The 26,520-nt window shown below is 40.1% G+C and overlaps 3 protein-coding genes and 3 pseudogenes across 3 annotated transcripts; all 6 read left to right on the top strand.

Moving 5' to 3' along the window:
• The first annotated feature begins 49 nt into the window (after positions 1–49).
• LOC117493316 (C-C chemokine receptor type 2-like) lies at positions 50–580 on the top strand. Its single transcript, XM_034143822.1, has one exon. The coding sequence runs from the start codon at positions 73–75 to the stop codon at positions 472–474; it is 402 nt and encodes a 133-aa protein (XP_033999713.1). The 5' UTR covers positions 50–72; the 3' UTR covers positions 475–580.
• Positions 521–5,185, top strand: LOC117492702 (annotated as a pseudogene).
• Positions 5,186–5,196: 11 nt separating this feature from the next.
• LOC117492700 lies at positions 5,197–7,594 on the top strand (annotated as a pseudogene).
• Positions 7,595–10,576: 2,982 nt separating this feature from the next.
• On the top strand, positions 10,577–11,961 carry LOC117492699 (annotated as a pseudogene).
• A 1,104-nt stretch (positions 11,962–13,065) lies between these two features.
• LOC117492696 (C-X-C chemokine receptor type 4-like) lies at positions 13,066–13,872 on the top strand. The gene has a single exon (XM_034143091.1). It carries the CDS (start codon positions 13,066–13,068, stop codon positions 13,870–13,872), a length of 807 nt encoding a protein of 268 aa, XP_033998982.1.
• Positions 13,873–15,441: 1,569 nt separating this feature from the next.
• Positions 15,442–16,442, top strand: LOC117493510 (C-X-C chemokine receptor type 4-like). Its single transcript, XM_034144103.1, has one exon. The coding sequence runs from the start codon at positions 15,445–15,447 to the stop codon at positions 16,336–16,338; it is 894 nt and encodes a 297-aa protein (XP_033999994.1). The 5' UTR covers positions 15,442–15,444; the 3' UTR covers positions 16,339–16,442.
• The last annotated feature ends 10,078 nt before the right edge of the window (positions 16,443–26,520 follow it).

The raw sequence follows: 26,520 nt of genomic DNA, 5'->3' as shown, positions 1-26,520 counted from the left end.
TAAAAGACTGACTGGGTTGCTATCACTCACTCGGTGCCCAACACTCATCTTGTCTGCCAGCAAGTTTGCAGCATGAACAAATTCAACTCTTCTCTGGTCACCTTCAGCATCTCCTCCACTCCTGATCATCCATCTACTGCCTCATGGGTCTCCATCCGTTTGGTCCCAGCGGTGGTGCTGTCCATCTGCTTCCTGCTGGGAGTTCCTGGGAATATTGCTGTGATCATCCTCAAACCAAACTGGCAGCACCTGTCCAGTCTGAGTCAGAGTCTGATGCTGAATTTGGCCATATCAGATCTGATCTGCCTGCTCCCCCTGCCTCTGTGGATTTACACTTTACTGTACAGCTGGACTCTCGGCCTGGTGGCCTGTAAGCTCCTCACGTATTTCATGTTGTGCAGCCTCTATGCTTTCGGTGACATTGCTGAGTGTCCAGCGCTACCTACAGGTGGTGCACCTGCAGAAAATGTTTGATCGTGTAGGAAAGAGGAGGCTTCTGGTTCTGCTCTGGCTGGTTACCATGATCCTGTCTATTCCTGCTTTAGTGATCCGACAGGTGATCAAAGACCAGCATAGGACATCCTGCACAGGTTCCCACGCTCCCCCTTCCCAGCTGGTGGCCGTGCTGCTGCCAGAGTGCCTCGTAGGATTTGTTTCAATTTCTGTTGTGGCCTTTTCATACATCGGTGTCCAGAGAAAAGTGAACCAGGCAGCTTTCTTCAACAACCCACAGACGACCCGGCTGGTCACAAGTATCATTGTGACCTTTTTTGTCCTATGGATGCCGTATTACATCACAAACGTACTTGCTGTGGCAGCTATTCTGCTAAAAAATGACGGCCTATGGAAGTTTTGCTTGAACAGCTGGAGCATTTTTGGAGCATTGGTATTTGTGAATAGCTGCCTTAATCCCCTCCTTTATGCTTTTGCTTTAAAAAAACATGTGCACTCTGTGCGGAGAAAGGGAACATTAGTGCTGTTGGTTATGCAAAGATGCCGATATTAGAGTAGCCTCTCACCAAACTGTCAAGTTATTATATATTGATTGTTGTGTTTTTATTTAGGTCTTAATGTGTGCACATGTAAAAATGTGTCTTTGACTGTGTATATACATACATATTTGCACACATATTTTTATATTTTATATTCTATATACATTGTTTTTATATTCGGGATAGTGGGAAACAGTATTTCAATCTCTCTGTCTGTACACACAAACTGGAAGATTGACATTAAAGTTGACTTTGACTTTGAAGTTGTTGTAGCTATATTTCACACAGATGCAGGATTTTGAATGAAAATGAACCATTCTCTTTGATAACTCTCCGTATTTGTTTTTCTGACCTGATATGTTTGTGCTCAGGCACACAGAACTCAAGTAGCTCCTTCCCTGCAAGGCCAAGTCTTCCCTGTCAGCTTTGATGAACATTTTAAAGAACATTATGTGTTTGGGTTCTCCTATGACCAGGCCTTAAACGGCATGTACACATTTTGCAGACCACCATCTACAACAGGGGTCGGCAACCCCTGGCACGCGTGCCAGCATTGGCACGCGGCCCCGTAACCAGTGGCACACTAGGAATAAGTGGAATAAGTGTGCACAATATTTAAATTGTATTTTCGGATCCTGAACGAGACCGCCGTCAGAGCGCGTCTCCCCGTTACCTGCAGAAGGAAGCCATGCACGCAGCGCAGCCCCGCTCTCTTTAACTCCAGGTGACTTTCTGCCGCTTTCCTCCGTTGTGCAGGGCTGATCGTTTCACCACAGAGGAAAGCACTTCACAAATTGCAGTACTCATAAGGAGCTTTACAAATGCCGCAGTTTTTGCGTGGCTGTGTCTTTAGTTGAAAGCCCAGTGGCGATCTGCTCATCTCTCATTGAAATAATATGCTACAAAGGGGCGGACTGGCCATCTGTGTGTTGAACTTTCCTGTCGGCTCCCAGACCGTAGTCGAGGAGGGCAGAAGCAACAAGCTTCAGGTTCAATAACCCACTTTAGCTTAAATGACTGGAGAGAGGCGAGCTCTTCTTGGGAGGCCGTTGCATTTATTTAGCTGTTCTTCTGTTTCACAAAATACATCACAGACCTCTGTTTTTCTGCTGCCTCGTTTCACTTCCAGAAACATACACACGCTCACTCACTCTCGCTCTACCATCCACACACACACACACATGCACACGCCACACCCCTCTCTCTCTCTCTCTTAAAGGGACAGCGATCTCATCTCACTCTGCATAACATGTGTGTTCTGGAGAATTACAGAACGGACGATCGTCCTTATTATTATGCCGTTTTAAACCAATTATTTAAATGTGTTTGTTAAATTCGGTATCATGTAAGTTGCGCTGACAGGTCCACACACTGCTTCCCCGCAGCGAGGCTCCCCCGCCCTCCTGTTGATAGTTCACGAGCGTCAAGCTCCTCAACGACCCCCCCCCCCCCCCCCCCGTTGATAATTCTCGATCGTTGGCACGCTGATAACAATTTTTTTTTTTAATGGCACTTCATATCAAAAAGGTTGCCGACCCCTGCAGTAGCTCAACATTATAGGACGCCTAATCATTTGATTTTGCATGATCACAAAAAAACTGTACAAAATGCTGAACTTGTATGATGTTAAAAGAAAGCACAGAAATCATTTTACAATAACTCATGGATCTTAAAAAAAGATATGTTAGTCTAAAGATATCAGCTGATATGCAGTTTGTTTTATTCTTTGATCAATTGTTAGGTTAACCATTGACTTCCCTGGACTTCCCAAAAAGTATATATTTTTTTTAGGGCTGTCAGTCGATTAAAATATTTAATCGCGATTAATCGCATGATTGTCCATAGTTAATCGCGATTAATCGCAAATTAATCGCACATTTTTTATCTGTTCTAAATGTACCTTAGAGGGATATCTTTCAAGTTTTTAATACTCTTATCAACATATGAGTGAACAAATATGCTTTATATGTTTGTTTATTATCATTTGAACAATGACAAATATTCTCATGAATATTAAACACAACAACCTCTGAACATTACAAATATTCGCTTCAAATCAACCTGGAACCTCTCTCATACAATAATTGTGTGTGTGTGTGTGTGTGTGTGTGTGTGTGTGTGTGTGTGTGTGTGTGTGTTGGAGCTATGTGCAGCTCAAGGCATATATGCTCCAACGGGAGCTGCAATCATGTTGCGTGTGCTGACTTTTCGTACAATGTCCCACTGTCTGGCTACCTGCATAAAGTCAAGTGCTCGGCGCAGTTGTCGGCGAAATGTCATTGAAACAGCTCCTTATATCCGTTAGCGCAGCTAGCTAGCACCAGATGCTAACAACAACACGTAAGGTGTGCCTCGCTCGCGCGAGTCGCGCCACACATACACACTCCCTCCCGGTCCTCCCGATGGCCAGTCCGGGCCTGCCAGTGAGCGTGGAAGTGTGGTCTGCCACAAGCGGGCGGTAGGAGCGGGGCTGTCAGCATCAGCGGGGCTGTCAGCATCAGCTTGTCGATGGTATTTTAAACTCGATGCGCTCTGAAACTACGGCGGCCGAGGACAAAAAATACACATGCGTTAATCGCGTTAAAATAATTAGTGGCGTTAATTTTTTTTTGCGTTAACGCGTTATTAACGCGTTAACTTGACAGCCCTAATTTTTTTATTTAATCAGGCGAAGAGTTGAAAGATGAACATTGTGATGATAAACACACCCACACATCAAAGGCTCAGTACTTACTGTCATCACACTGAAAGATGAATTAGAGTAATTCATCTGGAAGTTTCCTTTGCAAACTAAATGCTAATGTTAAGATTCAATGTTCATCTTTGTCTTGAGAACAGCGTCCTGAGAACTTTCGATAGTATAACATAACAGCGTTTAGCATTTTTTATATATGAAATCGAGATATTATATCGTTTTTATAGCATATTTGGCTAAGAATAGGACTGCTTGATGTTGTTCGAAAGTCTTAATGTTGATGTGGTTTAATTTTAGAAAGTGAGCTTTATTGCTTTGGTCTCTTTCAAGTCACGTTATTGAATAGTTTTGTATGTACCTTGAGTTGGTCTTCAAAGACACACAGAGAGGAAATACAAAGTTAAAAATGGCTCATCATTACCCACATGTTTTTTTTTTCCGACCTGATGAATGCTCTTGCGTGCACGTGTACACACACACGCTTTCTTTTTTAGGAGTAGATATTTTGCTGAAAGAACGTTTGTGTGTTTACCATTATTATCTTTTTTAATAAATGCTTTTTTAATCTACTGTATATGCTGGTCTGTTATTGATATTGTACAAGAGTGCATGCTGCCAACCTCTACTGTTGATGACTCCAAAATCAACCTAGTTATGATAAAGATGTGGTCATTTTTGGTTGTTGTGAAAAAAGATGAATACAAGTCTGGCCTAAATCTTCTGTCAGAAAGACTGCAGCAATCCAGGGGGTGTAGTTAACCAAACTTTAATTGTTCCACAATTAGTTAACGTCTGTGCAGTTATGTTCGTTTTTTTAATTTGCTTCCTCCTAGGAGTTCCTGGAAATATTGCTGTGATCATCCTCAAACCAAACTGGCAGCACCTGTCCAGTCTGAGCCAGAGTCTGATGCTGAATTTGGCCATATCAGATCTGATCTGCCTGCTCCCCCTGCCTCTGTGGATTTACACTTTACTGTACAGCTGGACTCTCGGCCTGGTGGCCTGTAGTCTCCTCACGTATCTCATGTTGTGCAACCTCTATGCTTTCGGTAACATTGCTGAGTGTCCAGCGCTACCTACAGGTGGTGCACCTGTCAATAAGTCAAAAAAAGTAGCACTTAGGTTTTATTTTTACTTCTCTGGGGTTGGCCGTGATGCTGACAGAGACCCTGACCGGGTTTGTTGCCATTTCTGTCGTGGCATTTTCATACATCGGTCTCCACAGAAAAGTGAACCAGCTTTCTTCAACAACCCACAGACGACCCGGCTGGTCACAAGTATCATTGTGACCTTTTTTGTTCTATGGATGCCATATCATATCACAAATGTACTTGGTGTGGCAGCAATTTCACTAAAAAATGAAAGATTTTTGAAGTTTTGCATGGACAGCTGGTACACTGTTTCAGCATTGGTGCTTGTGATCAGCAGCCTTAATCCACTTCTTTATGCGTTTGCTTCTAAAAACATGTGCACTATGTGCGGAGAAAGGGAACATTAGTGCTGTTGATAATGCAGTAGCTCAATGTTTCAGGTAGTGTAATTACTTGATTTTGCATGATCTGAAATACCATTACATAATGCAGAACTTTTTGACATGAAAAGAAAACACAAAAAATATACCCATTAACCTGTGAAACTCAAAAAAGGTGATTTACAGTAGTCCAAAGTTCTAACATTATACACAGTTTGGAATTTATTTTATGATCAATTGTGAGGCTAACCATAGTCTTTCCTCTGATTCTCCAAAAATATATGTTTTAATTGGTTAGGCAAAGAGTTAAAAGATGAAGATGGTAATGATACAGGCACCCACATATCAATTATTACTGTCATCATACTGAAAGATGATGTTTGTGGTCTGTAAGATTAATTCGAGTAAATCATCTGGAAGTTTATTTTGCATACAAAGTATGAATGTTTTACACAGTAGTGTCATTGTTACTGGACAAAGCAATCTGCAACATTCAATGGAAAAATCAGGACAGCTTCTCTTTTGTAAATGTATTGGTTGGGTTTAATGTTTAATGATGTTCACTGAGTTTCATTGTTGTACTTTTTTAGGTCATATATTAGAGTAGCCTCTCACCACACTGTTAAGTTGTTGGTAGCTATATTTCACACAGACACAGGATATTGCATGCATTTTAACATTCTCTTTATTAACTCTCCACATTTTTGTTCTGACCTGACATGTTTGTTTATGCTCAGGCACACGGAACTCACATAGGGAGGACAACACACACACACACACACACACACACACACACACACACACACACACACACACACACACACACACACACACACACACACACACTATCACGCACACTTCCTTTTTTTTTGTTTCCTTCACTTTATCTTTTGTTACATAAATATTTGTGTGCTTACAATTTTGTATCTAATAATAAATGCTCTATATTCCATATGCTGCTCTGTTATTTGTGTTGTACAAGAGTGAATGCTGCCAACCTCCATTATTGATCACTGTAAAATCCTTTAACCTAGGTAAGATATCAATATGGTCATAGTTGGTTGGAGTTATTAATTGTATTGTTAAATACATTTCTTAATTTATAGATGAGTACATTTTATGAGACTGCATCAATTGTTTATATTTTTTTCCCTATTCAAAGGGGAACAAATATTAACTAAATGTATGATATTATTAACTAAATGTATGATATGCAGGAATGTCCTAAAGAAAAATACAGGCTGATACAAAAGTAATCACTCTCAGTCATTACTCATGAACTATTAGAAGTGTGTGTCTGAAAGCTGTTTTAAGGGAACCGAATATGGGGAAATGTGTCAGATAATGAAGCCATGAAAAAAATAATTTGCATTTAAATATAAAGTACGTTGGCATTTCCTCTTAAGATGTGTCCTCTTTATCCTGTGTAGCACTCAATTATCTCACTCGCTGCCCAACACTCAGCTTGTCTAGCAGCAAGTTTGCAGCATGGAACAATTCAACTCCTCTCTGGTCCCATTTAACATCTCCTCCACTCCTGATCATCCATCTCCTGCCTCCTGGGCCTCCATCCGTCTGGTCACAGCGGTGGTGCTGTCCATCTGCTTCCTGCTGGGAGTTCCTGGGAATATTGCTGTGATCATCCTCAAACCAAACTGGCAGCACCTGTCCAGTCTGAGTCAGAGTCTGATGCTGAATTTGGCCATATCAGACCTGATCTGCCTGCTCCCCCTGCCTCTGTGGATTTACACCTTACTGGACAGCTGGACTCTCGGCCTGGTGGCCTGTAAGCTCCTCACGTATTTCATGTTCTGCAGCATCTATTCTAGCCTGCTAACAGTGACAGTGCTGAGTCTCCAACGCTACCTACAGGTGATGAACCTGCAGAATTGCTTGGATCGGGCAGGCAGGAGGAGGCTGCTGGTTCTCCTCTGGCTGGTTACCATGATCCTGTCTATCCCTGCTTTAGTGATCCGACAGGTGATCGAAGAACAGCATGGGACAACATGCACAGATTCCCACGCTCCCCCTTCCCAGCTGGTGGCTGTGCTGCTGTCAGAGTGCCTCATAGGATTTGTTTCAATTTCTGTTGTGGCCTTTTCATACATCGGTGTCCAGAGAAAAGTGAACCAGGCAGCTTTCTTCAACAACCCACAGACGACCCGGCTCATCACAAGTATCATTGTGACCTTTTTTGTTCTATGGATGCCATATCATATCACAAACGTACTTGGTGTGGCAGCTATTCTGCAAAAAAATGACGGCCTTTGGAAGTCTTGCTTGAAAAGCTGGAACGTTGTTTCAGGACTGGTATTTGTGATTAGCTGCCTTAATCCATTCCTTTATGCTTTTGCTTTTACAAATATGTGCACTGTGTGCAAAAAAAAAAAGTTAGTAAGGCAGAAGATAAGCATTTCGGGTAATGTAATCTCATGATTAAGTATGATCTCAAATAATATTACATAATGCAGAACTTAAAATACAAAATCAAGATAATTTATTGTTATTGTAGCAGGTATTGACAAAGAACACGACTGCTTTACTTTTGTAAATGTTCATGTATTGATTGGGTTTAATGTGTAATGTTGTTCACTGAGCTTTACTGTTGTAATATCTGTTCAGTCATGTTATTGAGTAGTTATTTATGTGAATACATGTAACTTGTGTTGGTCTTTGAAGACACACAGAGTGGAAATACAATGTTCAAAATGGCTTATCACTACCCAGATGTTTTTTTCTGACCTGACACCTGCTCTTGCACACACAAACACACACACTCTTAATGTCGCGCAATCAACACACACTGACACACTTCCATTTGTTTCAGTCTTTATATTTTGTTGAATGAATGTTGTGTGTTTACCATTATCATCTTTTTTTAATAAATGCTTTTTCATCTAAATGCTTGTCTGTTTTTGATGTTGTACAAGAGTGAATGCTGCTAACCTCTACTATTGAATCCTTCAACTGAGTTAACCCTCCTGTTGTGTTCGGGTCAAATCTGACCGATTTACTACTTTCATCAATTATAACTTTTTTGTTTTACATTCGATTGCATTAAGGCTTTATGATATCCTTCACAGTAGACATTTGAACATATAAAATTGTTGATCAACACTTTCATTTAATTTTGGATGCTTTAGTCAACTTTGTAACACATGGTGTTCCCGGTCAAAAATGACCACCATAAAGAAAAGGAATTAGTAACCATCCGGATGAGATAAAACACCCACACAAACACACACACACACACACACACACACACACACACACACACACACACACACACACACACACACACACACACACACACACACACACACACCACACACACACACACACACACACACACACACACACACACACACACTATATGTGTTTTCACCCCCTTATGTGGCCATCCCCCATGTGAATCACACCTGGCACACACAAACACACACACAGAACAATTTGATACATTTCCCGCTCTTATGTGCCCATCCCCCCACATGGATCACACCTGACACACGCAATACATGTTCAGTGCCTATTCTTTGTATATTTACTGCAGTTTTTCATGTATACCAGTAGTCTGATACAATATTTACAGTTTGAAAGGGTGTTAAATGAAATTTGGCGATGATTAATGGTTTTGTGTTAGGCTTGTGATATTGTCATTTGTGGTTGTAGTTATTATTTTAATCATTATTTACATTTTGAAATAGAAAGTTCAATTTATTTTATCCGACTACATTAATTACTATTGCTTTCCCTTTCAATGGGTAGTTCGTCGAAGAACCTTTGGGCCTAGTCTTAAGGAATTACCCCGAGCCAATAATCAGGGTGTTCAGCCAGTTCTCATTCCCTGTTTGTCAGATTGCAACTTTGTCATGCCCTGTTGCGTCTCTTTCCACATCTCTGCTGATATAGAGGAACAAGAAACTCTTATTGTGTCTGAATGATACACAGCAGCATAATTTGTAATTGAAAAGGGATTGTTACATTGGTGTATGTCTTTAAGTGTTTTAGCGTTTGCCCATTTCATCTCAATCATATGCTGTGCCTCAAATAATGTAATCGCTTCAAATCTGTAGTACATCTACTAAACAGCTTTTCTAAATGGCTTAATGTGGAGACTATTTTTGTCAAGAGATACAAGGTTTTATTAAAATCATTTTAAAGTTGTAAATATTAAGGTATATTGTTCCCATAAAATGAATATGTAGCATGCAGGGAGAAAGCAATTTGTTCTACATCAGTTTCTGTATTAAATACAAGATTCAGGTTTTATTTTATTGTCATATATGCACATGAGCTACAGCAGGGCTTTTCAAACTCCGGACCAAGGTCCGGATCCGGACCGAACTGCAAATCAATCCGGACCGAACCCTGTGTCCCATTATAAAAAAAAAAAAAAATTATAATGATTCTGATAAATTAATGTACATCATTGTGTACGCGCGTCTTGTGTCAGACGCATTGTGAGAATGAACGTGCATATATATTTACTTGTGTGCGCGAGCGTGACACGCATTGCAGACCGCAAGTTAACCGCAAGTTTACCTTGACTTTCTAATGCTTCTAATGCCTTTTTTGCCGAGGTTCAAGGCATTGGCTACAGACAAACAGTGCCATTTCTCCCATAGTTCAAGCCATCATACTGTATGTATGTATTGAATGTGTGTGTGTGTATATTACAGGGGCGCCGTTTGCCGACAGGCAAGGCAGGCAAGTGCTTGGACCAGAAGGGGGCCCCCAAAGAAGGTAGATTAAGAAGGTCCACAGCAACGACAACATGAAACACCCTTTAATTTACTGCAACAACATGTCGGGAAACCCCCTCAAGGGGGCCCCATGCATAGAGCGCCGTAAGAAACATTTTCTTAATTTCAGTTTCGTTGCTCCGCTCCGGGGGGGGGTGACTTTACTGGCATTGATCCGGACCAGTGACCTTGTATAAAGTTCACAAGTGGACCTTTAATAAAAAAGTTTGAGTACCCCTGAGCTACAGTGTAGAAAAGGCAATGACATTCTTATGACCCGAGCTCCTCCAACAATGCAACATATATAATAAAATACAAAAATTTAAATTAAATTAAAATTAAATGTAATGAGTGATGTTGGATGCAAATTACATTGGGATTATTTTGTGGAAAATGCATTACCTTTGACATCCTGTTCGAACATGTCTTCCTTGTTGCAGTATATCTATACAGTATAAGGCCACAAATATGAGCGCATACACAGTGCAACTTGTAAAGGATGTGTGCCAGAACCTTGTCAACTCATGACTGGTGTCCCTCATGGCTTCGTCCTGGGTCCCCTCTTTTTCTTTACATCAATTAAATTGGCTCTGTTATTCTCTTGCATGGATTCTGCTTCCACTGCTATGCAGATGTCACTCAACTGACTCTGTCTTTTCCACGTCCTGAACTGACCATGAAGGTGATGCAGGTTATGGTCCAGGCTCTTTTCACCTCATGTCCAGAGATGGCAAAAGTACACACATCATTTACTCAAGTAAAAGTAGAGATACTCGTGTTTAAAAATACTCTGGTAAAAGTAGAAGTACTGACTAAACTTCTTTACTCAAGTAAAAGTAAAGAAGTATGGGCTTCGAAATGTACTTAAGTAAAAAGTACCCATAACTACTGTGTTATGAAGGTTATGCATGTAAACGGTGTGCAGAGTCACAAACCCTCAAAGTACACCCTGTAGCGAGTAAAACTCTAACGCAGAAAATACCTCCCCAAAACGCCTCGTTGGAGATACGTCATTGTCCATTTGATTCTTCCATTTCGTTCCGGGTACGGCATTATGTCATGCCGTACCCGGAACAAAATGGACCAATCCGGAAGAGCTATGGCCACACCCAGCGGCGCTGGCCGCACCCTCTGCCAGCCTAACATTTACTGTTGGAAGCTCTGGTTCAGTTCACAATCGATCCAGTCATGCCAAAGCCAAGGACCTGTTTCTTGAAATGTGAGGGGAAATCTGAGCTGTTTCTCCTACCGACGGAAGAACCACGACGAAGTCAGTGGTTAGTAGATATTTGGCTTTCCTAGCATGTATGCTACAAAGCTAAACAACAAGGCTACCTAGAGCTTGAGATGCTAGGGAAGACATTGTTTTTATGCAAGCTAAAAAGAATTACCGAAACGTAGCAGACTACCGTATAAGATTGCAATTGTAAACACGCTCTTGCTAGCCGAATGTAAGATCCTCACGTATATCATGTACTGTTGTGTCTATTCTAGCACACTGACTGTGACAGTGCTGAGTGTGCAGCGCTACCTACAGGTGGTGCACCTGCAGAAGATCTTCGAATGTGTAGGAAAGAGGAGGCTTCTGGTTCTGCTCTGGCTGGTTACCATGATCCTGTCTATCCCTGCTTTAGTGGTTCCACATGACACTAAAGACCAGTATGGTACATCCTGCACACATATTGACTCTCTCCCTTCCCAGCTGGTTGCCATGCTGCTGACAGAGTGTCTTGAGGGATTGGTTGCAATTTCTGTCGTGGCATTTTCATACATCGGCCACCACAGCAAACTGAACTGAACCATGCAGCTTTCTTCAACAACCCACAGACGACCCGGCTCATCATAAGTCTCACTGTGGCTTTTTTTGTCCTATGGATGCCATTTTGTATCACAAATGTACTTGGTGTTGCAGCTATTTCGCTAAAAAATCAAGGCCTATGGAGGTTTTGCTTGATCAGCTACAACCTTGTCAAATCACTGGTATTTGTGAATTCCTCTCTGAATCCATTCCTTTATGCTTTTGCTTATAGAAACATGTGCACTGGGTGCAGAGAAAGCTAAATGTAATACTGTTTTTAATGCAGTAGCTCAACATTATAGGACGCCTAATCATTTCATTTTGCATGATCACAAAAAAACTGTACAAAATGCTGAACTTGTATGATGTTAAAAGAAAGCACAGAAATCATTTTACAATAACTCATGGATCTTAAAAAAAGATATGTTAGTCTAAAGATATCAGCTGATATGCAGTTTGTTTTATTCTTTGATCAATTGTTAGGTTAACCATTGACTTCCCTGGACTTCCCAAAAAGTATATATTTTTTTATTTAATCAGGCGAAGAGTTGAAAGATGAACATTGTGATGATAAACACACCCACACATCAAAGGCTCAGTACTTACTGTCATCACACTGAAAGATGAATTCGAGTAATTCATCTGGAAGTTTCCTTTGCAAACTAAATGCTAATGTTAAGATTCAATGTTCATCTTTGTCTTGAGAACAGCGTCCTGAGAACTTTCGATAGTATAACATAACAGCGTTTAGCATTTTTTATATATGAAATCGAGATATTATATCGTTTTTATAGCATATTTGGCTAAGAATAGGACTGCTTGATGTTGTTCGAAAGTCTTAATGTTGATGTGGTTTAATTTTAGAAAGTGAGCTTTTTTGTTTTGGTCTCTTTCAAGTCACGTTATTGAATAGTTTTGGATGTACCTTGAGTTGGTCTTCAAAGACACACAGAGAGGAAATACAAAGTTAAAAATGGCTCATCATTACCCACATGTTTTTTTTCCGACCTGATGAATGCTCTTGCGTGCACGTGTACACACACACGCTTTCTTTTTTAGGAGTAGATATTTTGCTGAAAGAACGTTTGTGTGTTTACCATTATTATCTTTTTTAATAAATGCTTTTTTAATCTACTGTATATGCTGGTCTGTTATTGATATTGTACAAGAGTGCATGCTGCCAACCTCTACTGTTGATGACTCCAAAATCAACCTAGTTATGATAAAGATGTGGTCATTTTTGGTTGTTGTGAAAAAAGATGAATACAAGTCTGGCCTAAATCTTCTGTCAGAAAGACTGCAGCAATCCAGGGGGTGTAGTTAACCAAACTTTAATTGTTCCACAATTAGTTAACGTCTGTGCAGTTATGTTCGTTTTTTTAATTTGCTTCCTCCTAGGAGTTCCTGGAAATATTGCTGTGATCATCCTCAAACCAAACTGGCAGCACCTGTCCAGTCTGAGTCAGAGTCTGATGCTGAATTTGGCCATATCAGATCTGATCTGCCTGCTCCCCCTGCCTCTGTGGATTTACACCTTACAGTACAGCTGGACTTTTGGCCTGGTGGCTTGTAAGATCCTCACGTATCTCATGTACTGTGGTGTCTATTCTAGCATGCTTACAGTGACGGTGCTGAGTGTGCAGCGCTACCTACAGGTGGTGCACCTGCAGACGATCTTCAAATGTGTAGGAAAGAGGAGGCTTCTGGTTCTGCTCTGGCTGGTTACCATGATCCTGTCTATCCCTGCTTCAGTGGTTCCACATGTCACTAAAGACCAGTATGGTACATCCTGCACACGTACTGACTCTCTCCCTTCCCAGCTGGTTGCCATGCTGCTGACAGAGTGTCTTGTAGGATTGGTTGCAATTTCTGTCGTGGCATTTTCATACATCGGCCTCCACAGCAAACTGAACCATGCAGCTTTCTTCAACAACCCACAGACGACCCGGCTCATCATAAGTATCACTGTGGCTTTTTTTGTCCTATGGATGCCATTTTGTATCACAAATGTACTTGGTGTTGCAGCTATTTCGCTCAAAAATCAAGGCCTATGGAGGTTTTGCTTGATCAGCTACAACCTTGTCAAATCACTGGTATTTGTGAATTCCTCTCTGAATCCATTCCTTTATGCTTTTGCTTATAGAAACATGTGCACTGGGTGCAGAGAAAGCTAAATGTAATACTGTTTTTAATGCAGTAGCTCAACATTATAGGACGCCTAATCATTTGATTTTGCATGATCACAAAAAAACTGTACAAAATGCTGAACTTGTATGATGTTAAAAGAAAGCACAGAAATCATTTTACAATAACTCATGGATCTTAAAAAAAGATATGTTAGTCTAAAGATATCAGCTGATATGCAGTTTGTTTTATTCTTTGATCAATTGTTAGGTTAACCATTGACTTCCCTGGACTTCCCAAAAAGTATATATTTTTTAATTTAATCACGCGAAGAGTTGAAAGATGAACATTGTAATGATAAACACACCCACACATCAAAGGCTCAGTAATTACTGTCATCACACTGAAAGATGATGTTTGTGGTCATCAAGATGAATTAAAGTGATTCATCTGGAAGTTTCCTTTGCAAACTAAATGCTAATGTTAAGATTCAATGTTCATCTTTGTCTTGAGAACAGCGTCCTGAGAACTTTCGATAGTATAACATAACAGCGTTTAGCATTTTTTATATATGAAATCGAGATATTATATCGTTTTTATAGTATATTTGGCTAAGAATAGGACTGCTTGATGTTGTTCGAAAGTCTTAATGTTGATGTGGTTTAATTTTAGAAAGTGAGCTTTATTGTTTTGGTCTCTTTCAAGTCACGTTATTGAATAGTTTTGGATGTACCTTGAGTTGGTCTTCAAAGACACACAGAGAGGAAATACAAAGTTAAAAATGGCTCATCATTACCCACATGTTTTTTTTTCCGACCTGATGAATGCTCTTGCGCGCACGTGTACACACACACGCTTTCTTTTTTAGGAGTGGATATTTTGCTGAAAGAACGTTTGTGTGTTTACCATTATTATCTTTTTTAATAAATGCTTTTTTAATCTACTGTATATGCTGGTCTGTTATTGATATTGTACAAGAGTGCATGCTGCCAACCTCTACTGTTGATGACTCCAAAATCAACCTAGTTATGATAAAGATGTGGTCATTTTTGGTTGTTGTGAAAAAAGATGAATACAAGTCTGGCCTAAATCTTCTGTCAGAAAGACTGCAGCAATCCAGGGGGTGTAGTTAACCAAACTTTAATTGTTCCACAATTAGTTAACGTCTCTGCAGTTATGTTCCTTTTTTTAATTTGCTTCCTCCTAGGAGTTCCTGGAAATATTGCTGTGATCATCCTCAAACCAAACTGGCAGCACCTGTCCAGTCTGAGCCAGAGTCTGATGCTGAATTTGGCCATATCAGATCTGATCTTCCTGCTACCCCTGCCTCTGTGGATTTACACCTTACTGAACAGCTGGACTCTCGGCCTGGTGGCTCCTCACGTATCTCATGTTGTGCAACCTCTATGCTTTCGGTGACATTGCTGAGTGTCCAGCGCTACCTACAGGTGGTGCACCTGTCAATAAGTAAAAAAAAGTAGCACTTAGGTTTTATTTTTACTTCTCTGGGGTTGTAGTGGTGAAAACTATTTCCTGATTTTTTTGTTCCTTTAAAAGACTGACTGAGTTGCTATCACTCACTCGGTGCCCAACACTCATCTTGTCTGCCAGCAGTTTGCAGCATGGAAGAGTTCAACACCTCTCTGGTCCCCTTCAACATCTCCTCCACTCCTGATCATCCATCTCCTGCGTCCTGGGCCTCCATCCATCTGATCCCAGCGGTGGTGCTGTCCATCTGCTTCCTGCTGGGAGTTCCTGGAAATATTGCTGTGATCATCCTCAAACCAAACTGGCAGCACCTGTCCAGTCTGAGCCAGAGTCTGATGCTGAATTTGGCCATATCAGATCTGATCTGCCTGCTCACACTGCCACTTTGGATTTTCACCTTACTGTACAGCTGGACTCTCGGCCTGGTGGCCTGTAAGCTTCTGGCGTATCTCATGTACTGCAGCCTCTATTCTAGCCTGCTTTCTGTGACATTGCTGAGTGTCCAGCGCTACCTACAGGTGGTGCACCGGCAGAAAACCTTCGACCGGGCAGGAAAGAGGAGGCTTCTGGTTCTGCTCTGGCTGGTTACCATGATCCTGTCTATCCCTGCTTTAGTGAACCAAGAGGTGATCAAAGACCATCATTGGACATTCTGCACAGGTACCTACGCTCCCCCTTCCCAGCTGGTGTCCGTGCTGCTGAAAGAGTGCCTGATAGGATTTTTTTCAATTTCTGTTGTCGCATTTGCATACATGGGTCTCCACAGGAAAGTGAACCAGGCAGCTTTCTTCAACAACCCACAGACGACCCGGCTGGTCACAAGCATCATTGTGACCCTTTTTGTTCTAAGGATGCCATTTTACATCACAAATGTTCTTGGTGTGGCAGCTATTCTGCTAAAAAATGAAGCCCTGTTGAAGTTTTGCTGGAAAATCTGGAACCTTGTTACAGCACTGGTAGTGGTGAATAGCTGCCTTAATCCACTCCTTTATGCATTTGCTGTGTGCCGTAAAAGGGAAAATGAATAGCGATGTTAATGCACAGGCTTGCCGTTACAGTTTGTTGAACTAAAAAAAGTTTCAAGAAAGCTCAACTTCCCTACTGATCTGTTTTGAGGGTGTGTCTCTCTAATCTCGCTGTGGATGTTTTGTAGTTTAATGAAAAAATGTAAGGTTAATAGGCAACGTCTTGCCTCAAATCAACTGTGGCCTTAAGTCAGAGCTGTACAAATAAAATGAATCAGACACAGTGAAAAGACGAACACAGGAATAATATAATCTTTTCAATTGAAAATTCAAAAAAGAAATTCCATAGAAAATGTATGTTTATTTGAAATGTGTGGATAATCCCCAGATATATTTTGTATACTTCCTCATATATATATATATATTATTTTTTGGGTGATTTGATGTGAATATGTGTATGGTCAAACTGTCCAAAAGCCTTTTCCGGCACTGTGAAATAATGCAATTTTTACTGTGTACATTATATCCATAAGCATCTTATCTTTATTGGAGGGATCCATTCAGAGGAAACAACAGTTAATGAATAGATTGAATGAATGTATGTGTTGGTGTGCAACCAAGAGAAAAGGAAAGACCATGTATCTGCAAATAACAGACAGACAACGAGAAAGCTAAAGGGAAGCATTCAGAGAGAGAAAGAATGTACTTTACTAATAATACAAGCAGATTTTTAAACCCATTCATTCATTCATTCATTTACTCTCCTTCCTTTGTCTATGACCTATGGAAGTCCTGAAAGACGACTGATCTATGTGTTTATGAATTAAGAACAACTGGAAATAACTTTATTGGATAATCTTTCTAACTTCCTTAAATGCTTTTTTATCATCTCTATCGGGGATGTGTACGGACAGCTTGAATCCAGACACATTTTCAGCCTTTACATTTGTTTTCTCTATATGGATTTTGTTAATAGCACAGAAGTGTTTTCAGAATGCACTTGAAGAATCAAAAGTTAAATCTCGTATACTGCTCAGTTTATGATTATTAGTTATACCTTTAAGTAACTCTTGCATAAATGAGTTAGCAGTGTTTTATTGTTGTAGTTCGGTTGATGTGGATCTAATGTTTAACTAGTTCAGTGATAATCTATCACAATGTAAACAAGTTAATTAAAACATTTTCTTCTTGATTGAAGCAGAGTAAAACAATTATAATTGTAACTATGTAATGTACAGTTCTTGTCCTACACACCACAACGTCTTTGTCGGACTGTGCTCATATGATGTTTGAAATGTGTTGTTTTCCTTAGCTGTGTTTTATTACGGCCTACGAGACTATGCTTAGTCGTTGTACAAATCATTCTCAATAAAGCTCTTTGTTCTTCTGCTGATGTGTCCCATGATAGTTGGCTACATCCATCACTGCATGTTTTTGTTCTCCTTCCCTTTGCACCCTCTTCAGCCTTCACCTTTTGTGCCTTCATTTCATTAATTTCCGGCACAACTAGAACTGAGACTTTGATATGTTTTGTGAACCAGGAAGTCCAGGGGGTCTTCTCCTGTGTTTGGCTGAGAAGAGGGACTTTTTTCCTGAAGTTACTCAGACGGTCTTGCCCTCATAGGCTGCAAAACCTCCACAATTTAAGCTCTCTCCTCGGGCTGTGTGAGCAGCAGGCTGGGTCACCTCACAACCATTTTTTTTTTGATGATCTCTGTCCAGGCACCACTGTTGATTAATAAAAAAACAGTCTAACCAAAGGGTCAGAACTGCTGCTGGGGAGAGTTTTTGTGACTCAGTATTTCCCCCAGCTGCTCCTTTAGGCCCAGGCAGGGTTTTGTCTGGCCTGTTTTCAACAAGGAAAGCACCCCTTTCCCATGCAAGGATGACTTCTCCTCTAAATTCTGTTCATGTCCTGCTGCCAAGAGGCTCTCTTGCAATTTCATAATATCAAACACTTTTGGTCATCAGAAAGGGGTCATCTCGATGCTGAGCAAACAAAGGAATAATATATTAAAAGACTGAGTGTATTTGAATGCTTAAAGGCTTAAGAAGTGGTACATTTCTTCTTTGTGGGAATGAAAACAAAATAAAAAATGACTCTATACAAATACTTTTAGTTTTTTATGTTTCTGTCAATGTACTTTGTGTGGTTTGAAGATGCAGTTTAGTCATGCAAAGGAATACATTATGGGATAATTATGGTCTTATCATAACATCTGCTAATTTAAATGAATTTTCAAATTATAATTACATTTTAGTTATTCAGATTGCAACATCATAAATTCCAACTCATGGCTACATCCATCTAATCAGGGAGTGTTTACAAAACCGCAAAGCTTATTATAAAGCAATAAACTGAGCTTAATCTTTGTTTTTGCTCAGCAGTCTGACGTCTAATTCAATTTTGGGAAATACCCTTATTCACTTTCTTGATGAGAAGATTGATAACACACTGTAATTATGAAGCTACAGCTGGTAGACGGTTAGCCTACATTAGCACAAAGACTGGACAAGGAGCTAACAGTTAGCAAGCAGTGAAGACGTCACTCCAGGAAGTTACAGGTACTTGTCAAGTAATAGTCCAGCAACATGCTGCTTTAACGCTTGAACCGTGTTATCATAAGAGCCAGTCTGTATTTGTTTCCCCGTTTTTGTACTTTATGCTAGTCTAAGCTAACTACCTCCTGCCAGAATGTCTTCACATTTACTGTAAATGAGAGGGGTTATAATCTTCTCATAAAACTCTCTCGCCCCAAAAAGCCCTAGTGTTGTTGAAATGTTGAACTATTCCTCCTATTATCCTATTCTTTCTAAACATTATTTACATGTGTGTCTTTGGAAATAACTTGAGTTCTACATTCAAGTCCTACATCCAATTCAGGAAATTCAGTGACTAAAAAAATAAATAAAATGCTTTTATTATCCCAGATAATGTAATAACTACAGATCGTGGGAAGCAAGCATATGGAAAGATGCCAATACTTTGACGAAATTAGATTTTTTAAATTAAGTTGGGTCAAGTCTGTGGAGGACTAGTGATAACAGTCTGGGATGGTAGATGACTCATTGTTGCCTGAGCTTTCCTCTCTTCTCACGCATCTAAGATTTTCTCTCATTTTCCCTCTCACATCCTGTCCTTTCTTTCACTCTACAATCTTTCTCTTACGTTTTATTAAAAGATGAGTAAGTACCTTTTTCTTTCTCTTTCCTCCCCCATTTAGGTTTCTTCCAGCTGGCAGTATTCAGAAGCCAGGTGTGAGAGATAGTGAGGAAAAAGAAAAGGAGCTGGTTTATATTGGCTCTCTTCACCTTCATGTGTCTTTATTTAGAGCTTTACTGGTTCCTGTCCAACCGTAATTCTTGTGTAAAGTGAGTGGGATTTTGCAAGTAAGTGGAAAAGCTTCCCCATCAGCAGCATTACTGATTTGAGTATTAAGGCTCAGTGGGACCTGCTGAGTGGAGGGTTGATATATTTTTGATAACGTGGCCTTTGGTTGCTTGAATAACTCCAGCATTATTGCCAGTATTAATCAACAAAGATGGAAATATAATGACAGGTCAGGAATTACTAGCTTCTTTCTTTTTAAAACATACTTTGGGCAGAAAGGTTTGTTAAAGTGGACCTATCATGCTATATTTGAAACATATATTGTAGGGCCATACCTATACAAAACATGTCTGTGAAGTTTTTTTTCAAAATACCAAACAGATCACCCATTGTAGCCATGCCTCATATTGCTCATACCCCTCTTTTGAAGCCCTGTTAGAGAAACGCGGATCTTGGGTCCTTAGCTTGAAAAAACGAAAGAAGAGGAGGCGGAGCTAATGCCTGATCAGAATTCTACCGGAGATAAAGTTAAATTCTGCTGTGATAAAACGCCATCCTGTTTAAACCACGTCAAGGATTATTTCTGAAATAGTATGGAGCTCAAATGCTTTTTCTCTTGCAGGTTTATCACAAGGTGAGTTCTTTTTTTATTTCCTGCTTTTTAAACACATACAGCTCTACAGTACAGGTTAGCTCTGAGCGTTAGCGAGGCTTGCTAATGTAAACAAAGACGAGATTACGTCCAAAACATGTCAGGCATTGTTTCTGATAGCAACTTTCTGTGGGTCCGCTGCTGATTTGACGTCAGTTCGGATGGAATCTGTATCCGCTCGTTATGTATAAAAGACATCACAAAGTGCATTTTGCATGATAGGTCCCCTTTAAGGGTAAAAATATCTCAAGGGTGTGGGTGAATGTCTGGGTAATTATTTTTGTGCATACATGTTCGGTTGAGTTGTTTTATATAGACCTAGGGTGTTAAGGGCGTGCACTGAAAGCTTAAGGTAGCCCTGCATAGCATTAAGTTCCTTTATATTTGGTGAAACACAACTGCAACATTGATGCAAACTTTCCCACTGATAATATTTTTCTGATAGCTTCTTAAGAAGCCTGTAGGAAGTGACAGATGTGTTTCCCGTTTGTTTTAGTTTTAAGGTGTAAAGTCATTTAATCGGTAACGCTTTGACACTCGAACACTCAACCTTCATCCTACAAAATGTCATACAGTAAGTGAACATTTTGCATAAACAATTATGGCAACATTTTTAATGATGTCTTCTCAAAACATTATGAGTTATGTAATTAATGTCATCTCTATAAAAAGACAGACTACTTCCGGGTTATTATTATTTTAAGGAAAGAAACAGTTCATCTGCATATTGTGTGAAACAAAAATATGGTTTATAAAAATGGATCATCAAAAAAATAGATAGAAGATAATTGACTTTAATTTCTCAATAATGTTTGAAACATAACTGAATCATTGATGCATTATATCTCTGATTGCTTCTAAGAAGCCTAGAGGAAGTGAGTACTTTCCTCACAGTGGTTTGTTTTCGGGGTGTGAAATCATCTCATTGGTGACGCATTGACACTCAAACACTTAACCCTCATCGAAACAACATATTTAAATGATACAGTGAGATACCAAGGTTGTGGACATGGAGAATAAACTACTGTAATAAACAACCATCACCATGAAAAATATTACCTTATGCCTTTAACATTATTATATGTAACTAATGTCATCTAAAGGAAACTGTTTGTATCTGTATCTGTATAAAAATATAAACCAGAGTGAAAACTGAATTTCCCGCTAGGGGGATAAATAAAGGTTCATTGTCTTTTCTTTCTTCTTTACTACAAAAGTAATGACACAAGTATGAGCCCTGCATTCAAAACATTATTTGAGAAATAGTCAAAAGCATTGGTCATTAGCACTGCTGTCCTGTGAGAACCACACATCTCTGTCACCATCCATCAAGTTTTATCAGAACAACACACATTGTTTTCAGCTTCATGAGACAGCATTTTTCTAGGTAATTTTCTCAAACATGAAGGAACACTTCTTCTTTCAGTTCAGTAGAAATATTGTAAACACAAATTCACAAAATCTCGAGATAATGGTTTTCGCTACAAAGGACATGAGCAAATAGTAAGTTGAATTGGTACTTAAGTACACTTGAGTAAATGTATTCATTACATTCCACCACTGAACATAATGGACACACGTGTTGAAGTACTCATCAGTGCAGCAGACGGTGGCCGAATGCAGGTGCCAATGAATGTGACTGGAGTAATGGTGAAAGCAATTTCTCAGGAAGCATATGCACAACGACACAACAGAGCAGGCAGAAACCAATGCCATGCATTTTGACATTTTATGTGCATGCATTGATGAAATGCAGTTCATGCACAAATTAAAAACAAAGAACTCACTTGTGTTTGTTTGTGTTGCCAACAAATCATTCTACCCACAAGCGTTTTAGTAACTGTGATTAGTCGTGCATTGTTACACTACACTGTAAAGAGGCACATCTGTAAGTCTTTGACTCCTATGAAAACATTAACCTGAAATAAAGACAACAGCACCACTTTCCAAACATTTGTTTTCATTTGAATGAGATCTGACGTTTTTGAAAACATCAGCTCGAGTTCCTATAGGTAACTTACAACAATGACTTTCCAACAGCTGCCTTTAGATTTTTTCATGGACATCTTTTCAGAGAGATGTAAATACAAAACCTAACCTACAACTGTGAAATTAATGAGGAATGTAGAAGTTATGGGCCATTTGAGCTTTCAGGGGGTGTTTTTCCGACTTCTTGATGTCTCATTGGAGGATTTACAACACAAAGGGTAGGGCTCTTCTGTAGAAATAAGTGTACACTTTCTGTCCAGTCTCATTCTCAGCCAACGGAACACAAAGTTGTGATAAACCGAGGAGGACACAGAAAGTAAATACAGTGTAAATACTTGATGCTAAAAAGGGCTATACGTTCTTGTACAAGTTTCGACATGAGTAATTTAACAAACAAATCATGGAGGTCTCAAAAATGTAATTACGTTGGAAATAAAGCAATGGCTGTGGTTCATGGGATTGTAGCTGGTTCCCAGCTAGTCTTTAAGCTTCGTTCACAGACCACTAGAAGCCAAGTATACCAAGATGAGATGGCACTCATTCAACTGGTTATTTATGCGTTAACTTATGTTGAATTTGCAGTGTGTTGCATTTGATAATATCAATATTCAAGGCGAGTAGAAGGTTTTAATTGACTTGTCAAGTATGACAAATGCAAAATCTCCACCAACTCGTGAGAAATTGACCAGGCTTTTCGCTGCTAATTGTGTTTACCAGCTAGCTAGTTGCTGATTTTGTCCATCAGTTTCAATTCTTCACACAAATGAAGGTGGCTTGAAGTCAATTTAAATATCATTTGATGACGTTTGTTCCTTAAAACATCTGTGAAGCCTAGTTCTGGTAAACATGCTGATGTGTGTGCTGACAGTCATGATGTTATCGCTCCAGAAGGAGGAGGTTTTGTTGTTCTATTAGTCCAAATCAAAACAGATGTGTGCATGTGTTTGACAGACTTAAACGTCCATCCTGCTGTTGGTATGTTTGTTGGTGTGTGTGCGTTTCTTACTGTGTGTGTGTATACCAGTTACAAGTGTGTGTGGTCCAGTTTCTGTTTATAGACTCTCTGCCACGATAATGGTCAGCTGTTTACGCTTTTGTTGTGTTTACTTTCTTTTATCACTCAGCGTTACACATCACAAACCATATGTTTAGCAGTTGGGACAGATCTAAAGAAGTGTAATCCCTAAATGAACCTAGATACTGATGCATGGCATGACAGGCCAGTCCTCACTAGATCAGTTTCCTTGAATAAACCCCTGATTTCCTGCTGCCAGCTTTACAGTCAGTCTATATTGACCTACCATTACTTGGATAAAGTTATGGCTACCAACCTTTTTGGCTTGTGACCCTATGTAGCAAAGCAATGCCTATTTGTAACCCTACTGCCTTTTAAGATGTCCAACTTTTCAGAAGCAGTTCAGGGAAGGCCCTTTAATGAAAGTACCCTAACCTCTACCCCATCTAATCAGTGGTTTCTCACTCCCAACGCGTCAAATATAGCACCTTGATCAGTGGCTCTTTACTTCTAACTATGACGTTCCAAGTGCACCCCTAGCCACAGTTTCTGACATTCAGGGCTGCCTCTAAGTTTGATGACTGAGCAACAAGAGCAACTAAGGCTGGAGCCACACGAGGACGATAACGCAAACGGACCGAAATCGATATCAAAAAAGTCTTCCGTACACACGCAACAGGCACCAGAAACGTGTCCGTTCACACGAGACCGCTCGAAAGCGCTGGAGACGCTGTAGTACATATGCCGGGCCTGTAAGTGGCGCTGTACTCCTGCCACAAAAGCAGCGAAGAAGACTTCCCGCGCATGGTTGCCATGGTTGCCCTTCTGTTTATTCTCCGCTGTGGACGCTCTGACTCTTTTTCTCCCTCCCCGAGGCAAGCGCTGTAATTCTCTCCGGTTTGCCACCAGCAGATGAAAAACACCCACCTCTCCGCCTCTTCCAAGGGACGAAGGGACCGTGCGTCAGAGTTTCAGTTAGATTTTTTTTCGCCGGTCAACATGTCAGTTAAAGTTTAAATCTTCCGGACAAAATTAGAAAAGTGCCGGTCAAAGGTCTTCTTTGTTATTTATTGAGCTTTAAAACAAATTGATAACGACTCTATATAATAATATAATAATAAAAACGTGCCTCGTGTGGCCGAACCGTCTATCTGATAGAGAACTGTAGCAGATACGACCGTTATCGTCCTCGTGTGGCCGGGGCCTAAGTCTGCATAAGCAAGAGTAAGGATTTGATGGATGGTTCAAACCAAAGAAAGACTTTTATCCAGGATACTGCTGTGTCCAATGTGAAACAAAACTCAATGTTAGCTTATTGTAACATACTATCAAAGTTAACTTACTTACACCAGGCACGTAACATAGTTAATTTATGTAATAATTCCTTAACTTGGCTAACAAACATATTTTAGCCCAAACCATGATCTTTTGCTGAACCTAACAGAACAGTTCTGTTTAAATCATTACGTTAAACATGCCCACTGCATTGAAAACTGACACAAAAGGGTCCTGGCTAGTGTCTGTATGAGACAAGTTTAGGTTGTCATAGCAGCAAAATAAATGTGGAATGATTTGTTCAATAAACACATATGGGTATAATATTCAGGTTTCTCCAAACCTTTGGCAATGTAGCGCATGTCTCTCTGTTCCTCCATGATGAATAATAGCTCGCTGTGTGTTTGCCAAAAGCTGAAAAAGTTCTCTAATGGCGCTTTTCCACTGCAGCACGTAGCACGGTTTAAGCGTGTTTTCTGAATGGAGATCGGATCGATCAGGCTAAGCTAACGTTGTATATGCTCCGTCCACACTCACAACAACGGCCTACAGACATAAATAAACCAGCGACTGTATTCGCCATGACACAGACAGTCTGTGGTTTGTACTTGTTTAACTTTTGTCTAGTTTCTGAACAGATATGAGGAGCTGATGTTATGGTTTTGTGGTTCGCATTGAAGATGACGTCACGGCAGTTTTACGCAGCGTCGCCCCGCCTGCCGAACAGCCGATCGCCCTGCCTACACTGCGTTACTATAGTTACTACCCCAATTCCTAAACTGTAATGGAAACGCAGCATAAAGTGAGCCTGGCCTAACAAGGCCTAACCATACCATACTAAGCCGGGCTAGGTCCTGCAGTGGAAATGCGCCATTAAACCTCATCAATTTGATAAATAAGGGCCGGAGTCATACACTAGTGCATTGAATCTGCATTTGTAGCTAAAATTATTCAGCTCCAAATTTGTAGTATTCGTTGAATTACAACATTTGACACCTTGGAATATTAAATAAGTTATTAATGGCATATGTACTACATTTGCTATCCATAATGTCTGAGGAAAACATGTCTGTGAGGAGCTTCACTTAGAAACCAATATGGGATGAAAAAAAGTTTTTTTCTTGGATGTTTACTTGGTAGGGGACAGATTTTTGCTAAACTGCATTTTATCTCGGTGTGTGGTGCTAAATAACATGTGTCGTTAGCACGATGATGACGATTTAGTACCATGAGAAGTGGCCCTGCTAGCTTGCATCATTGTAATTTAAGAGACATTCTTCTGCATGGTAATCTCCCCTCAGACATGACGCCCTCTTGCTGGTGAAACGCTTGGATAAGGAAGAGATTTAGCATGTTGCTTCTGTTTCAACTCCAAAAAAAGTGCATGTTGAAACTTTGCAGCACCGAGTGTAATGGATACAATGAGTTGTGTTTACCAGCTCACAGCCTGTGCTTGTTGAACCCATGGCAGTGACCGAACAAAGAAAAGAGTTTGACTGCTGGCAGATATAGTTTGCGTGGTCAGATTTATTTGCAAAAAATAAATTAAAAAATGTCAGTAAATATTACCTGACATGAAATATGACCACCGACAAGCTGGTTAACCATTTATGTGTTCAGATTTACTCTTTCTACTTCCTCTGTCTTTTGGCAATTACTTCAGTCTTTGTGATTCAGCTGTGCTATATCATGCTTTATGCTTTGACAGCCGCCCGCCTTGTTTAAGTAGTGGGTCCACTGTTTTGGGATTGAACAAGAAAATCCCACTAAGTCATGTGTGATAGTGGGAGACAGTTTGGCAAAGTTACTGAATACATAATGACACATCCATAACTGTATTGGCTATGTTTATGTCTGAATCCATCTGTATGGAAAAGGATAACAAGCTTTGTTGCCAAGTTTCACAAACAACTGGAGTTAGAGTAAGAGATAATGTCACCTCACTTGACTTTTTGGGAATGTCTCTGTCCTTCTTATGACCTC

This window comes from Trematomus bernacchii, unplaced genomic scaffold, assembly GCF_902827165.1.
Source record: "Trematomus bernacchii unplaced genomic scaffold, fTreBer1.1, whole genome shotgun sequence".
Classification (NCBI taxonomy): Eukaryota; Metazoa; Chordata; class Actinopteri; order Perciformes; family Nototheniidae; genus Trematomus; species Trematomus bernacchii.
The sequence above is the reverse complement of the archived record's forward strand: the minus strand, read 5'-3'. Positions and strand labels throughout refer to the sequence as shown.

Excerpts from the sequence above, each read along its gene's own strand:
- LOC117493316 (XM_034143822.1), top strand. The coding sequence starts at position 73 with ATGAACAAATTCAACTCTTCTCTGGTCACCTTCAGCATCTCCTCCACT.
- LOC117492696 (XM_034143091.1), top strand. The coding sequence starts at position 13,066 with ATGTTCGTTTTTTTAATTTGCTTCCTCCTAGGAGTTCCTGGAAATATT.
- LOC117493510 (XM_034144103.1), top strand. The coding sequence starts at position 15,445 with ATGGAAGAGTTCAACACCTCTCTGGTCCCCTTCAACATCTCCTCCACT.